Raw genomic sequence first — 16,782 nt, forward strand, 5'->3', positions numbered from 1 at the left:
TGGCTGCCATGGCCTCAGTTATCACTGCCACATCCACAGACAGAAACATAACTTCCTTCTTGGACTTCCCTTTTCCCAGAGATCCTCCTGGAAGACTTCCCCTCCCCTCTCGTTGGCCAGAAGCACGTCACATGCCTATCCCTAAACCAATCCTTGGTAAAGGGAAGGAATCATCATGATCAGCACAGACCAATCAGATCTCTTCTCTAGAAGCACATGGCCACTCTATGCTTGAAAGAATAATTGAGGTTGTGTGTGCCATCAAGGCAGATGGGTGTGTCTGTTTGTGCAGTTGTGTTTGGTTTCTATGCAACTATAACAACTTACCACAAACTTAGTGGCTTAAAACAACACCCACTTATGATCTCACACTGTGTAGGCCAGAAGTCCAGGAAGGCTTGGCTTGGTTCTCCCTAGGCTCTCACGAGGCTGAAATCAAGGTGTCATTGGCCAGGTATAGAGGCTCTGGGGTGTGTTTCCAAACTCAGGCATTGGCAGAATTAGGTTCCTTTCGGTTGTAGGACTGAGATCCCCATTTCCTTGCTGGCTGTCAGGCCCTGGGGTCACTCTCCACACTCCACTTCACATGGCCCCATTCACCTTCCAGCCAGCAAGGACCCCAGTCCTTCTCATGCTTCAGATCTCCCTGACGACCTTTCTTGTGCCAGCCAAGAGAGCTCTCTGTTTTTATTTATTTTTATGTTTTTTAAGATTCTTTCTTTCTTTCTGTGGGAAAGAGACATAGAGAGCCTGAGCAGGGGGTGGGACAGAGGGAGAGGGAGAAGCTGAGAAGCTGAGCAGGGAGCCCAATGTGGGACTCGATCCCAGGACTCTGGGATCATGACCTGAGCCAACGGCAGACGTTTAACTGACTGAGCCACCCAGGTGCCCCTAGAGCTCTCTGTTTTTAAAGGGACTCATGTGACTAGGTGGGAACAATAACCCCCTTGAGATCAGCTGTACCATATAACATAACACCATCATGGGAGTGACACCTCCCCCCCTTCACGAACTGCAGGAATTAGGGTGTGGAACTTTGAGTCATTCCTAGAAATTCTGTCCACCCTGCAGTAACCATGGTGCGTACCACAGTAAGACATTTTTTTTTGGAAAGGAAGGTAAAGTTTAGAAGGGTGACACGAGTTGCTCAAGGCCATACCAGCCAGGGATCCACGTCACAAACAACAGGAAATAACACCGGCTCACTGAAGCAGGAAGGGAATTCTTTGGGAGGGTGTCAGGGGTCAGCACAGTCAACGGGCAGGTTGAAGGGCCAGACTCGGGCCAAAAGCAAGGCAGGGCAGACCCAGCCAGTCCGGGAACAGGCTGCTGGGGTGCCCTCCTGCCACCCGCAGCTCATGCCCCATGCCATCTAGACGCCACCAGTGAGCTCACGTGAGCCTGCACCTGTGTGTGAACGTGCATCCCACAGACTGTTAGCCACCCACCTCCTTAGCGTATCAGCTATAAACAACATCCCTCCCTCCTGCTGACCCAGACAGGCATGCTGCACTCTACTCCGTGTGGCTTTCTGGCCCCTGCCAGATGGTTGCTTTGCTCCATATCCTCATTCAGTGCCCTTAGCAAATCCAGAAGGTGCTGGCTGGCTGGCCTTAGGAGCAAAGGTGAGACCTCAGTTGACCACACTGATTAAACATGTTTTCCCTGGACGAAATTCTATCCACTGCGGACAAAAGTTAGTTAAATCAGGGGTTCGCAAACTATGGCCCATGGGCCAAATCTAGCCCCAGGCCTATTTTTGTATCTGATAGAAACTATGATTTTAACCTTTTAAAATGGTCAGGAAAACTCAAAAAGGAACAATATTCCTGACACAGAAGAATTTCATGAACTTCCAATTTCAGTACCCGTAAATCAAGTTTTATTGGAACACAGCCACTTTCATTCCTCTCTGTATTATCTGTAGCTGCTTTCGCTCTAGAGAGGCAGCACTGAGTCATTGCAACAGTGACCACATGGGCTGCTAAGCCCGAAATATTCACTACGTGGCCCTCTTCGGGAAAAGTTTGCCGGCCCCTATGTGAAATAATAATGTGCTGGTCACTGGTGAACATTTATTCCGACATTTGGAAACTTACGTATCCTGAGTGGGAGACTTGGATTGGAGCAGGGATAGGAATGGATTTTTTCCCCGTTTTCTTCCCCTTTCCCTATCTGAGCTACAGACAACTGTTCTCGTATAAGTTCTGCGTATCTTCTTGTTGCTGTGTCCTTGCAAAATGTGTGGTTTTGTGTCTCTGTTCTCTTTCCATAATGGCACTGCGTTCTATGCCTCACTCTGTTTCTTGCAATCTTCGCTCAGTGCTGCGTGTTTCAGGGGCACTGGTTATGTGCACGTCTGTCCTCTGCTTCTCCTTCTGGTGAGTTTCCCAACCAATCCCAGAGGCAGACACCCACCCAACCCCAGAGCTGCCGCCCAGCTCCTGCATCTGCACATGACACTGATGAGCATCCTCTGCCATGCCACCTTGCAGACGGGTGTGGAAACTTCCCCCAGAAAATATACCCCGGGGAGGAATTGCTGGGTTGTGGGAGGCTTAGACAGAATTTAGCCAAGATACACCAGCTGCCTCCCATGTCTTCTTTGATGTAATACAGCTCACCAAATGCTTTGGGCCTTGTGATTTTGCTTTTGAGTTTTGATTTGAGCTGTCCCCCTACCCCTAGGTTTCAAGGCTATTCATCCTGCTGTATGTTCTATTTTAATTCTGCCCTTCACATTTAGGTCTTTATTGAGAATCCACCCCTTCAGGTGGTATAGACAGGGACCCAGCTTAAGTTTTCTCTTAAGTAGAGAGGGATGTACTGGGATTATGGCAGAAACCTCACTCGTGATATATTTTGTGTTTATGCTGCAGCTGAGTCAAGTTCTAGATTCAGATAATTGCAACTTAAGCAGAATTGTCACTGCACGAACATAAATAGTGAATTGAATAGGTGGCTTACAAGTGAGAATTATAGTTCCAGACAAAATGACTATGAACTCTTACTTCCCCTTTTAGCATAATCTCAGAGCTGTCCAACAGAACTTTCTGTGATGATGGAAGTGGCCTACCTCTGCACTGTCCAATATGGTAGCTGTAAGCCACACGTGGCTACTGAGCACTTGACATGTGGCTAGCATGGCTGAGGAAGTGAATCTTTAGTTTTATTTCACTACAATTAATTTAAATTTCAGGAGCCCAGTGTGACTAGTGGCTGTCATATTCAACGGCACAGATCAGATTAAGAAACTGTGGGACTACCCCTGCACTCAAGCATTTATTTGAGGTTTTTGGAAAAAAAAATGACTAGAGAAGGAGGCAGTTGTGAACAGACGATGGGAACTAACAAGAGTTGTGTGCCTACCGTGTGCCAGGCACATGAATCCTTCACTTAGCCCCAACTCTCGTCCATGAGCAGGGGCGATGTCCCCATGTAAAAGCTGGGGAGGCTGAGTCTCAGTGAGGGGAATGGACTTGAGGAGGGCACCCCTTGATTGAGAGGCTGGCCCAGGAGTAAACGGGTACAAGCCAATCCCCAATCCTGGTGGCTCTCCGAGCCCAGAGGCCACGTGCGGAGGAGACAAGGATGGTTGCAGGCCAGTGGGCACCGGCAGATACAAACCCTGGGTGCCTCCCCAGGGCATGGGCGTGGCCCAGGTGGCTGCCCTGGCAGCTTCAAAGTCCAAATCCATCGGCTGGGCACCTCACAGTCCTCCCCCACCCCCACCCCCACCCCCCGAGGCAGCCTAAAGCTAGGTTTGGGTGGAGGCTGCCTTAGCCAGTGGGACATGAAGCTAGAACAGAGGATCAGGGACAGCGTCTACAACAGGGCATGTCTCTGGAAGCAACATCTCCCCCAGGGACGTTCTGGGAACTTGTGTGGAGGGAGTGTTTGTCTCAATGACTAGGGGGACAATGTTCCTGACACTTGGGATACAAGCCTCTCCACAGGTCCTGTGTAACCCAGGACTGCCCTGTACCCCCACAACTTCCAGATGTCCATGTACATTCATTGTGTGAAAAACTTGCTTTCACTACAATGATCTAAGACTAGAATCTAACTCTGCTTTACCTATAAAATATAATTTTTTTGCATAGCTTTAATGTACAATGGATTTTCCAAGAATGCAATGCTGTGTGAGTAGTGGGAAGGTTATACTTTGGAATTTTCCAAGAGTTGCTCATCATTTCAGAGCCACATCATAGATGCTGACAACACTTAACCAGCTGATAAGGAATTGCCTGTGTCCACTGACGTTCATTATGCTGTGTCCCAGGGATTCTACATATCTATCCATCTATCTGCCCATCCATTCGCCTATCTAGCCATCTAGCCATCTGAATATATTTTCTTAGCCCTTATTTCAGAATGTCAAATATAGGAAAAGAATGTCAACAATATGCAATTGAATATTACCTTACTAGTCTCAAACTCAAACTTGGCCATTTTAACAACAACAACAACAAAAGCAGAAACAGGCCCATAAATACAGAGGACAAACTGATAGTTGCCAGAGGGGAAGGGGTGGGGGGATGGGCAAAATGGGTGAAGGGCAGCGGGAGATACAGGCTTCCAGTTATGGAATGAGTGAGTCAAGCGGATGAATGGCACAGCAGAGGGAATATAGTCAGCGGCACTGTGACAGGGTTGTGTGGTGACAGACGGCCGCTACACTGTGGCTGAGCAGAGCGTAATGTATAATCACCATATTGGACACCTGAAACTACTATAACATTGCATGTCAATTATACTTCAATTTAAAAAAAATCTTAGCCATTAAAAGTAAGTTTAAGTATCTAAAAATGTCATTGTGTCTGAATATTTACATATTGAAATATATATCATAAAATCCCTCTTTCCTTTAGATCACAACCATCCTGTCTCCTCCGCACGTGTTAGAGCATCACATTAATTGTTTCAAAATATTTGTGAAGATTGGGCATATTATTTATCCAGCTCATTTTGGGATCACACAGGGACATTCCAAAATATCCATTATAAAAAGAGGGTGCCCGTACTTAGAGTTGGGGGTCCTCTCCAGTGGGGAGCAAAATGAGTGGCGGAGGTGGTAAGAGCATAGCTCTCGAAGCACCCGGAGCTCACTGTGTGCTGGTGTCTGAGGGTTTGCCAAGCTGCAGACATTCTCCTAGGGTCTGTGTCATTTTTTACCGTATCTGCACAGCATCCGTATTATTATTATTTGATTAACATTTTTCCTTAAATCATCTCACTCTTTTTACTTAAATAAATTTATTTAAAAGAATGGTATATCAGGGCACCTGGGTGGCTCAGTCGGTTAAACGTCTCCCTTTGGCTCAGGTCGTGATCTCAGAGTCCTGGGATCGAGCCCCATGTCCAGCTCCCTGCTCAGTGGGGAGCCTGCTTCTCCCTCTCCCTCTCTCTCAAATAAATGAATCAAATCTTTAAAAAATAAAAAACAAAAATAAAAGAAGGGTATATCGCTGTCATACAGGTAAAACTAAAACTGTTTGGTGTGCTTGCTAATTGTTTTTTAATACGTGTTAAAAATAAATGCTTAGCTGTTTTAAAACACGCACACGTACCTGTTCATCTGAGCGCCATCTCAAATGGCCCTGAATGCTGGTGAAGGCAGGAGCTCCCCATGGTTAGCAGACATACTGAAATATATATTATAAAACTCTGTTGTGAGATAAGGGCTAAGAAAATGTATTCAAACAGATGGATGGATGGATGGATGGATGGCCGGCCGGCCGGCTAGGTGAATGGATGGGCAGGTAGTTGGATAGGTAGACATGCAGACCCACTGGGACACAGCATAATGAAGGCCAGTGGACACGGGCATTCCTTATCAACTGGCTATTTTGTTTCATCTTCATGGGACCCAAGACCCCTCTGTGTTTACTGATGAGTGAGTGGGGGAATGAAATGAAGGCTTGCGGGGGGTCACACTGCAAAGCCACAGTCCTGTGGGGCGCAACCCAGCTTTGGCCACTCCCCAGACCCCTCTCTGTGTCACAGATCCCAAGAAGGGAGGGGTCTGGCTGTTGGAGACCTGGAAGCCAAGGGCCAGGAGCTACAGAACTGGAGGAAGGGAGGAAGAGCAACATCTGGCCTTTGTCAGATTGTGTAAGCTGGGCTGCTGGCCAGATGTGGCCGTCAGCCTCTGACAGGAGGGAGACATTAGAGGTTCACCCCAGGCTCCGGGCAGTGCACAGATGTGGCCAGCTGGAGGCAACGCCCAACCGCACACAAGGACTCAGGTCTGTCTGGACATGAGGGCGTAAGGGGACAGTGGGCAGCCTCCAGGGCCCACCTTTCTCCCCAGAACTGCCTGGAGCTGAGAGGGAGGTCCTTCTCCAATGCCTGCTGAGTGACAGGCACCTCTGCAGTCCCAGGAGCCCCCTCCCCCCAATTCCTCCATGGCTCCCAAAGGAGAGTGGCACAGAGGTGCAGGAAGGCTCACAGGCCAGGGAGACATGGAGCAAGGATGCTGGGCCTTCTCAGTCCTGGTTTGGAACTGGCAAATCTTCCCATTTTAAGGAAGAAAGAACAGCGTCGAGGTTGGGAGCAGACAGAAAAGAAGACCTAGCTAGAAATGACTCACTTTGTTTTGTTGTTTTATGTACTTTCCTGGTTACTTTCTATGTATGACAAGACACTGGCTTTTCACTACTGGTAATAATGTTTCCTATTAAAGGAAATCTGTATTAGTAAGCAATAGGGTCGGTGACCACAAATGTCTGCAGTTTAGGAAACTCTACGGCATCCTCCCACTTTGAGGGCCCGCCCCTCAGTGAGGTGGGCAGGGAGGTTAGCCCCTGATCCACAGGAAAAGCTGATGGGAGCTGGGAAGCTTTGGAGCTGAGACGCCACCGGGATCTTGTGGCTTCAAAGTGAATGCTCTTCTCTCTGTCCTTTCGGGAACAGTCTGAGAGTAGAAGGTGTTGGGGGAACCTGGGATCCCCATCCAGGCTCTGGATTTGTCAGAGCCTGACCTGCCCTTCTTCTTCCTCACCCCCACTACTGCCAGTGGTTTCATTCATTGATTCATTCAACCAACTTTTACTGGGCCCCTCTGTCCCTGTGCTGTATGCCCACAGGAAATCCCAGTCTGATGAGGGACACAGATCCTAACAGGACACCTGGGAGCATGTGAGCTCTGGGAGTCCAGTCAAGAGACAGGGGAGTTCTGAGAGGAAGTGGCATTTGCATGGAGAGGGGAGAGCAAAGGGCCAGTAGGATTTTCCAGACAGAGCTTGCTAGACTGGGGGTGCACATTGAAGATGGAGGAATCTGTGTGATCTTGGGCAAATTACTCTGGTTCTCTGCACCTCAGTTTCCTCATCTGTAGAATGGCAGCAAGAAGAATCATCCCTTCTTAGAGTTGCTGGGGAGGGTAGATGAGTTAGCACAAAATTGCCCAGAACAGTACAGTGTCTGGCACACAGGAAAGGCCATTTAGGTGTTAGCTGTGCTTGTCACATGCGAGGGGCCCAAGGGTGACACACAGGAGGTCCAGTGGGTCTGGCTGTGCTGTGCCCAGGGGTCATCACCAGCAATGAGGCTGGAGGGTTGGGTCAGCTCTTGGAGGACCCTCAGTGTTGTGTTAGGACATTGGAGTTCTTTCGAATGTCCACTGAGAGCATTTTGAAGGGAAGAGAGACAGGGCCAGAGCTCACCTCTGCTCCCTTTGGCAGTACAGAGGGGACTGGGGGTGGGAAGGGAGCAGAGGGACGCCTCTCCCCCCAGGGGGCCCTCCTGAGCAAAATGTCTTCTTTCTTCCTTGGGATCTTTGCTTTGCAACTTCAGAAACTCTTCCCTGGAGGGGCTGGAATATCAGGGGATCTGGACTTCTCTGGTTGGCCCTGGGAAGCCACAGAGGGCTTTGGAGCAGGGTCAGAGCTGTCTTCCAAAAATGACCGTGACAGCAAGTGCTGATGGCCCAGGAGTGGGGGAGAGGAGAGGTATAACACGATGCAGCACCAGCTCTGTGACCTTGGGGCTGGCGTTTTTAAGGAGGCTGGACCTGCAGGTCACGAGGGGCCGTAGCCCCCAGATCATTCAGCAAGGCCAAGGTGACCCTCTGCCCTGTCCCCAGGCAGTTCCATCTCCTCCCCAGAGCCAACCTCAGGGACCCATTCTTGTGGGAAACCCTACTTAAGCCACTGGGCCACATGGTCCAGTCCTAGGGTGGATGGCTGTCAGATTTCTAGGCCCAGAAAATCTTTTTCTCTTTTTATTTTTTAAAAAGATTTTTATTTCTAAGTAATCTCTACATCCAACATGGGGCTCAAACTCACAGCCCCAAGACCAAGAGTCACATGCTCCACTGACTAAGCCAGCCAGGCCGCCCTTAGGCCCAGAAAATCCTAACAAAGCCTTTCACAACCCAGGATACTTACTCACTACTGAAGTGACAGATTTGCAGCCAGTCAATCAAGAAACATTATAAAAACGTGTCCTATCAGATCGAACCATTTTAAATTGCCCTTTTGCGGGTCAAAAGCAGCAAAACCCAGTAATTCCATATGGTTCAACCTAATACCTGCAAAGCTCCACAGGCTTCCACCATCTATAATATGTGGGATTTTCCAAGGCCTGGTGACATAAGGGATGGGGCAAGAGAACAAGACCAGGCTTTGGAGGGATGCACTTAGGTCCAGATCCCTGCTGGCCCCCAACCACCTCTCTGACTTAACCTTTTCTTCCTCTGAGGGGTATCAGTCTCATAAATCCAGGGGATGAGCAGTACCCAAAACAGCACACATAACGCCCAGCCCAAAGTTGGGGTGCCCGGTCAGGGTCTGATCAGCCCCTTCTGATCTGCTGTAAGTCCTCTTCTCTAGCCCTGCTGGCCCCCATCCGTCCCCAAACGCACCTGCTGCCTTTCCACTCGAGCCTCTTTCATTCTACTCAACTCCAAGTCCCCAAGTCCTCTAGGACATCTTCCCTGCTCTGCAGACCCAGCACCCTCCTTGTCTAGGTGAGGGTCTGGCCCTGAGTCCGGTGGGTGTGGCCCTGAAGAGTGAAGGCTCTGGGCTCCCTGTCACCTCGAGGTCCCCTGAGGGCAGGGGCTGCGCTCCTCTCCCCTCCTCCTCCTTCCCGCTTCTGTCCCCACCTGCACAAACCCAGGCAAGGGAGTGGCCACAAAACAGCATGATACGATGGCCCCTTGCTGAGCAGCCTCCCTGCAGCACCCCTGGCCTGGGCACTGAGTGAAGGGTCCGACTCTCTGTCCTCAGGTATGACCTCCGCTTCGGGTGGCCCGGTGGGCGATGGCGCTTTTCACTGAGGGGAAGCAGGAGAAGCAGACAGAGAGGGACCAGGACACCACGAGGCATCTGCAATGCCTGCGGGACACCCAGGTGGAGATGCCAAGGCAGCCTGGGTAAGGTTGTCGGAAAACTGGACCCCAGAGGCCAGAGCTGGAGATACATTTAGAAGTCATCAGTGCGAAAGGCCACAGCACTGGCTGAGACCCTTTATAGAATGAATGGATATAAAGAAGTTCTCAGGTGGAGTCTGAGGGCACAGCAGCCAACATAGAGGGGTAGGGATGAGGGGTGAGGAGGAGGAACTGGCAAAGTAGACAAGGAGACGTGCCAGGGAGGGAGGAGCTGTCTCCTGGAAGCCACGGGAAGAAAGTGACCAGGTGAGGGAGTCATGTAGAGTTCATTGCTTTCTGTGTAGTAGTGTTCATGAAATGTGCTCTATGAAGTGTGCACTGTGAAGTGTGCCCTGTGAAATATATACTATGAAATGTACACTGTGAAGTGTGCCCTGTGAAATATATACTATGAAATGTACACTGTGAAGTGTGCCCTGTAAAGTGTGCACTGTGAAGTGTGCCCTGTGAAATATATACTCTGAAATGTACACTGTGAAGTGTGCCCTGTGAAATATATACTATGAAATGTGCACTATGAAATGTGCCCTGTGAAATATATACTATGAAATGTGCCCTGTGAAGTGTGCACTGTGAAATATATACTATGAAATGTGCACTGTGAAATGTGCCCTGTGAAGTGTGCCCTGTAAAGTGTGCACTGTGAAGTGTGCCCTGTGAAATATATACTATGAAATGTGCCCTGTGAAGTGTGCACTGTGATGTGTGCCCTGTGATGTGTGCCCTGTGAAATAGATACTATGAAATGTGCACTATGAAATGTGCCCTGTGAAATATATACTATGAAATGTGCCCTGTGAAGTGTGCCCTGTGAAGTGTGCCCTGTGAAGTATGCCCTGTGAAGTGTGCCCTGTGAAATATATACTATGAAGTGTGCCCTGTGAAGTGTGCCCTGTGAAATGTAGTCTTCATGTCACTGGCCAAACGAGATGAGCACTGAGAAGCAGCCATTGGCTCTAGCAGCACAGCAGTGATGGGTGACAAGCTGAGTTCGGAACAGCAGAGGCAACTCTTCAGGAAGCTCTGCTCTACAGTAGACAGAGAAAGGGTGGTAGCTGGGGGAAGCCATATGGTGGGGAGGGTTATTTTGTTTGGTTGGTTTTTGGTTTTTATTTTAAGGTGGAGATATTACAGCACATTTATGTGATTATGTGAATGATCCTACAGATTGAATCAGCAGGGTAATGACAGACTCAGTTAAATACCAATTACTAGATAAGAGTAGCACACCCTCCGTCTCCCTAGGGAAACTCTGTTTCTCTGCAGCCACATTTTATTTCTTGGAAAATTCCGAAGTGTGTCCTCATCTGTCCCACTCTCCACACTCTTCTCAGTAGCTTCCTCTTCCTGATTTCATTGCACGTGACCCGTAGTCACCTAATGAGAACGGCAGCTGGGCTGGGTCATTCCAGACCTAGTCTTCCAAGCTTCCCTCCCACCCGGCAGGGCCACTGAGGTGTGGGCCTGGAGCCAATGGCCTGAGTGGGAATCCCAGCTCCTCCAGACCTGAGTTGTGCGGCTTGAACAGGTTGCTCGGGCTCTCTATGCTTCCGTTCCCTCATCTGCAAAACGGGGATAATGGCAGTACCTACCGACCTCATCGTTGTGAGGAAAATGTTTAAAGCACTGAGAGCAGTGCCTGGCACCTACTACACGCTCTGTGAAAGATTTAGTTGTTGTTAATGCAGAAGGTTGCACTTGGAGCAGGGCTTCTAAGACTCCAGTGGCTGTGGGGCTGTGGGAAGTGTAGGGACCAGTGTGCCAGAGCTAGCCTATGCTAGGAAACTTCTAAATAAGGGCTATCCCCTCCATCTCATTTTGCTTGTTGAAGCCCTTAAATAATGTAGTGGGAGGTTGGGGGGGAAGCGACATCTCATAGTGGGAAGATGTAGATATTGTCGAGTTCAACCTCCAACTCTATTCAAAATTCCAGCCATTGGGGATGCCTGGGTGGCTCAGTCAGTTAAGCGTCTGCCTTCGGCTTAGGTCATGATCCCGGCGTCCTGGGATCAAGCCCCATGTCGGGCTCCTTGCTCAGCAGGGAGCCTGCTTCTCCCTCTGCCTGCCACTCCCCCTGCTTCTGCTCACTCACTCTCTCTCTCTCCTTCTGATAAATAAATAAAATCTTTAAAAAAAAAAATTCCAGGGCGCCTGGGTGGCTCAGTTGGTTAAGCGACTGCCTTCGGCTCAGGTCATGATCCTGGAGTCCCTGGATCGAGTCCCGCATCGGGCTCCCTGCTCAGCAGGGAGTCTGCTTCTCCCTTTGACCCTCCCCCCATCTCATGTGCTTTCTCTCTCATTCTCTCTGTCTCTCAAATAAATAAATAAAATCTTTAAAAAAAAAAATTCCAGCCATTGCAGTCCTTACCTCTTACATACCTCCTCTGCCATGAAGCTCATTACCTCCACAAGACAGCCCATTCCATTCTTGGTCAGCAATCCCTTTGAGAAAGTTTTCCCTCACAGTGAGCTAAAACTGCCTCCTTATGATTCTCCAAGTCTCACCTTTGCTTCCCCCTCATCCTGATCAAGCACCACTCTCTGGGGCCATATAAAGGCTACTTGCCTCCACCCTATACCGTGGCCCTATACCGTTGTGTCTTTTCTTCTTCAGGCTGTGGCCCAAGCCTCTGGAAACCTCACATGGTTTCACGCTTAAACAAGAATACCCACCCATGGGGTTTTAACATTGCCGGCTGCCAAACCATATCTCCATTCCCAGTTTGCATTAGAGGAGCTTGAGTGCAAGACTTAATCAGTCAGTTACTGGCTCAGAAAACACAAAAGTTCGGGGTTCGCCCTGGCTTCAGGCAGAGTCTGATCCAGAACTCAAATAATGTTATCAAGGACCTCGTTTCTATTGCCTTCTTTAGGCTCTGTCTGTAGCCCCCAGCATCTCTAAGCGGTCTCCTGGGAGTCACCAATGACTGTCACAGCTCCCCACCTCATCCTCACACCTCGCCACGCAGGGAACAAGCGCGTCGGTGCGTCTCATTGGCTACCTGTGCAGGCCTCAGTGAATCACGGTGGCCAGGGGCGGGATCATGCTAATTAGTGTGGGGAGGGGCCATGTGTCCCGCCCTCCTCTGAGCAGATGCGCTGCTTTTCATAGGGGTAGGTGAGCCGGTGAAGTACCTGGGTGGCAGTTGGGGGCGCTGTTACCCATGGGGAGGGGAGGTGCTGGGTGGCCACAGGTGGCCGATGCCCCCGCCGAGTGCTCTCCTGCAGATCCCCTCTTGCTCGGCTCAGCAGTCTTTGGGACACTGAATCCACCGGACAAACCCGTGCTAGGACCCGCTGCAGTGCCTCGTCCCCGTGTCCCAATCCCTCTGGAACAGCAACTTGGTTTCCCTGACATGCATGCGGCCAACACCAATCCTGGCCAAGCTGGCTCCTCTGAATACTCACAGAGGCCTGATCAAGAGAACCCAAGCAGAGACGGGAGGACCTCCGAGGTCATTGGCTCCAGTGGCCCACCTGCGAAATGGGGGCGAAGTCCCACTCTCAGTTCCTCATTGGCAAGGCTGGGGTTGGAACCAAGGATCCTGTTTCATCCACCGTGTTGTACGGCTTCTACCTTTACAGTAGTCTGTGTGGGCGAAGACTGGCTGGTGACTCCAAATAGCGACTCCTGAACTGAGCGGAAGGGTCCTTGTTTTCCAGTAATATCTGGTCCTGGGAAATCCACTGAAATGAATCTGCATAAAATAGGACCAAAGAGAATAACATGTGTCAGATTTGACTGAGGCTTTAACTTGAAAAATAAAACCAAACTGTATGAAAGTGAGTTTATTGTACTATTTCATTAATAAATCCAGGTCATGTTTTCAACTACTCATTCTTTTTTCTTTTTAATTGTAAAATTTATACATAACATAAAAGTTACCATTTTAGCTATTTTTTTAGTGTGCAGTTCAGGGGCACTAAGCACATTCACACTGTTGTGCGACCAGCCCCACCATCCATCCACAGAAACTTTTCATCTTCCCAAACGGAAACTTCGTCCCCAGTAAACACTAACTCCCCACTCCCGCCTCCCCCAGCCCCTGGCGGCCACCGTCCTACTATCTCCGGGAATTTGACTGCTCTAGAGACCTCGTACAGTGTTTGTCCTTTTGTGACTGGTTTATGTCACTGAGCATAATGTTCTCAAGTTTCATCCATGTTGTAGCGTGTGTCAGAATTTTCTCCCTTTTTAAGACTGGATAATATTCCATTGTGTGTAGAGACCACACTCTCTCCATTCATCCATCAGTGGACACTTGGGTTGCTTGTGCCTTTTGGCTCTTGTGAATAATGCTGCTTCAAACACGGGTGTAAACATCTGCTTGAGTCTCTGCTTTCAAATCTTTTGGGTATATACCCAGAGGCATTTTGCCAGATCACATGGTAATTTTCATTTTCATTTCTCACTCATTTTTTAAAGTAATCTTCGTGACTGCAGCACAGCGCACTTATTCTTAGACATAGACTGTTTCTGGGTTGATCATATTCCTTTTGGAATAATTTTTTTCCAGCAAAACTGCATGAAAATACAATGGTGCATCCTTAACTTCATGTTTTCTTATTTTTTGCAGCTTAATCATGAGGAGGGTCCCTTTTGCAAAAATATTTGAGACTTTTGTTAGTTTCTCTAAGGGCTTTTCCCAGTCCTCCAAGTCCTCTTTTGGTGCTCCTGGCCCTTCGTAATCCTGTTGGTTTTGTCTTATTCAGGTGGAGACTGGTCCGGCTCCGCCACATCCCCACAGTCAGCGGTTCTGCTCGAATCCCACGGTTCTCCACTATTCCTTTCGCTGATATCCCAAAGCCTCTCCTTTTCCAGGATGTGCAGTTTTATTTTACAGACCCTTTGCACCGGGTTGTTATGTCTGATAGTCAGAGAGAGATGAGGAATGACAGTTCCTGAAGAGAGGAGAGACAGATGTTGGTGTACAATGAGGGAGAAGGGAAGGACCGGTTTTAACAAGCAGTAGTTCATTAGTGAATATCTTCATGTTATGATAGATTCGTGCTCATGTTTTCCTTGACCTTGTAACTGCGGTGACATGGAAAATGAATATTCAAAAAGTGAGGACCTTAGATTATCAAGAAAATTGATTGATGAGGCTGAAGTAGGTCCTCCAAAGCCCAAAGAGGAGAGATACTTTCGATTTTAATGCAGTTAAAAGTAACTGAAACAATTAAGACTTTTTTAAAAAAAGCTCACCCATAATAAGAAGCCCAGAGGTGGGTAACTCCAAGACTAGTTAACTCAGCAGCTGAAAGATGTCAGGGTCACAAGATGGCTGCCATAGCTGCAAACATCATATCCACATGCTAATGTCCAAAGCCAGGAAGGAAGGACATTTCCTTTCCCAATCTTCTCTTTATAAGGGATACAAATCCATTCCAGAGCTCCTCAGATTTTGCCTTTAGTCTCATCGCCTAAAATTGGGTTACAGCCGGTGCCTTCGCTACAAGAGGTGCTGAGAGAGTGAGTGTCTGTCATGGAAGCTTGGCTTTAACATTCTGGCCGCTGGGTAGGGAGTCAGTAGGGTCAACCGCAGAGACAATCCAGGGTCTTCTTCGGGCACATCCTACACAGCTTACCTGTGCAGAGTAAGCAGTGGAAGAGAGTGGGCCCACATCCCACACTCTCCTGCAGGAAGCCGGCCGAGCCCCCTCCTCCCTCTCAACACCTGTGTCTTCTCCCCTGCCCACAGGTCAGAGGGCACCCAGCCCCCAATCTCGTCACAAGCCAGCCCAGAGCCAGAAGCCAAGAGTGGTGACCCTGCAGACAGTGGGACCAGAAGCCCAGACAGCCCTCCAGAGGGCGCCTGGCAGTCAGACAGCGGTTCCAGGAGCGGACCCCTGGACGAAGGTTTGTCCCCGCCACACTCAGGCTGCTGCCAGGCTCACAATTGGCCGGCTGTGCCAGGCCCCATTCCCCCAGCTGTCCACACCGATGCTGCCATCCAGCCTCCAAACAGAACCCCACTCCCGCTGTGTGCTGAGGCGGGCCTTCCCGAGTAACAAGGGCTCCGTCCTCAGGCCAGGGAGTACAGACACCCGGTGGGAGAAGGCGGTTCCCAGGGATAGGTTCCAGCTCAGTGTGGGTCCCACGCAGGGAAGGGTTGGGTGCCCACGGAACTGAGGTGGAGTGAGCACCCCATCATCAGAGGTGTGTAAGCAGGGACTGGATGGACACCCCTCAAGAAGACCTCAGAGAGGCCCATCGGCTCAAGAATCGGGGCCTGGTGGGTGTGGAACTGTCATGTGGAAAGAGGAGCAACGCTGGCTGAGGGGTGCCCAGTGCTCCCCAGGCTCAGTCATGGGCAGGTGTGGGGGCTGCTGGGCACCATCCTTCCCGTTCCTTTTCAGAGCTCCTCGCCTGCCGCTGCCTGGGGCACCAGGACAGTATTAATGACCGTGACGACAATGATGCCACACACATACATGTACATACACACACGTGTACACACACAGCGTCAGGAAACTGCCAGGGTGAAAAACAAATGGTCAATACTGGGAATGCAATTCACACAACCAAAAAGTCAGGGACCAGTCCCCTCACCCCTGGTTCTGTTTGGTCTGGGACAGTTTCTACTGAACAAAACAGAAGGGCCCTGAGCCCACCCAGCTGGGACAGTCAGGCTGGAGAGATGGGTGTCCCAAGTCAGGAGACCTGAGTCAGTGGCTCCCAAACCTACCAGGTGGTCAGGATCACCCAGGAGCCTTTTAAAAATGCAGAGGCCCAGGCCCACCCCAGCTCTGCTGCTTATGATTCTCCTCTCCCTCTGCAGGGGAGGAAGACACAGCTTTGTTGCTCAGAACACTATCTGTCCGTGAGGATCAGGCCATTGTCACTGTCAGACTGGCTCGAATTAATGAAAAAGTCCACGTAGGCTTCAGGCACAGCCAGGGTGTCATGGAACTTCATCTCTTGCTGCCTTGTGCAGAAGGTGCTCCCCTCAGACTGACCAGACAGCCCCCACGAGCTGCAGACCCACACCCTCCAACTCCCAGGCCAGAGGAATGGCGGCTCTTCTCTTCCCTGGAAGTTTGACTCCGATTTTGGCCTGGCTTTCTTTGGCTCACGCTGGGTCCCCCGCCGTGGCTGAACTCATCATGTGGCCAGGCTGTGTGCACTCTGCCTGGCCAGGCTGGACTCGCGTGTGCCCTGGGCTGGGGTGGAGCGGGGAGGAGAGGGAGGGCTTCCTCTGAAGAGATGGTAAGGGGCTGCCCCCCCCACACACACACCCGAGACGGAGGCCGACGCTGGGCGGCCAGCCCCCAGGGGTTTCCAATGCGCAACCAGACCAGAGTACCCCAACCAGACACGGCCACGTTGGGGAACACACAGAGTCACACGCGTGACAACCCTTCCCTTGCAGGAGATGCATGCAGCT

General features: G+C 50.1%; 1 protein-coding gene across 1 annotated transcript in view; it reads left to right on the forward strand.

The window, feature by feature from the left end:
• The window catches only part of EFCC1 (EF-hand and coiled-coil domain containing 1), a 42,274-nt gene that overhangs the window by 17,180 nt on the left and 8,312 nt on the right, over positions 1-16,782 (forward strand). Inside the window, exon 3 of the mRNA XM_027587911.1 lies at positions 15,097-15,254. Within this exon, the coding sequence (XP_027443712.1) occupies positions 15,097-15,254 (158 nt within the window). The remainder of the gene's footprint in view (positions 1-15,096; positions 15,255-16,782) is intronic.

The sequence above is a fragment of the Zalophus californianus genome, chromosome 1 (genome assembly GCF_009762305.2).
Source record: "Zalophus californianus isolate mZalCal1 chromosome 1, mZalCal1.pri.v2, whole genome shotgun sequence".
Classification (NCBI taxonomy): Eukaryota; Metazoa; Chordata; class Mammalia; order Carnivora; family Otariidae; genus Zalophus; species Zalophus californianus.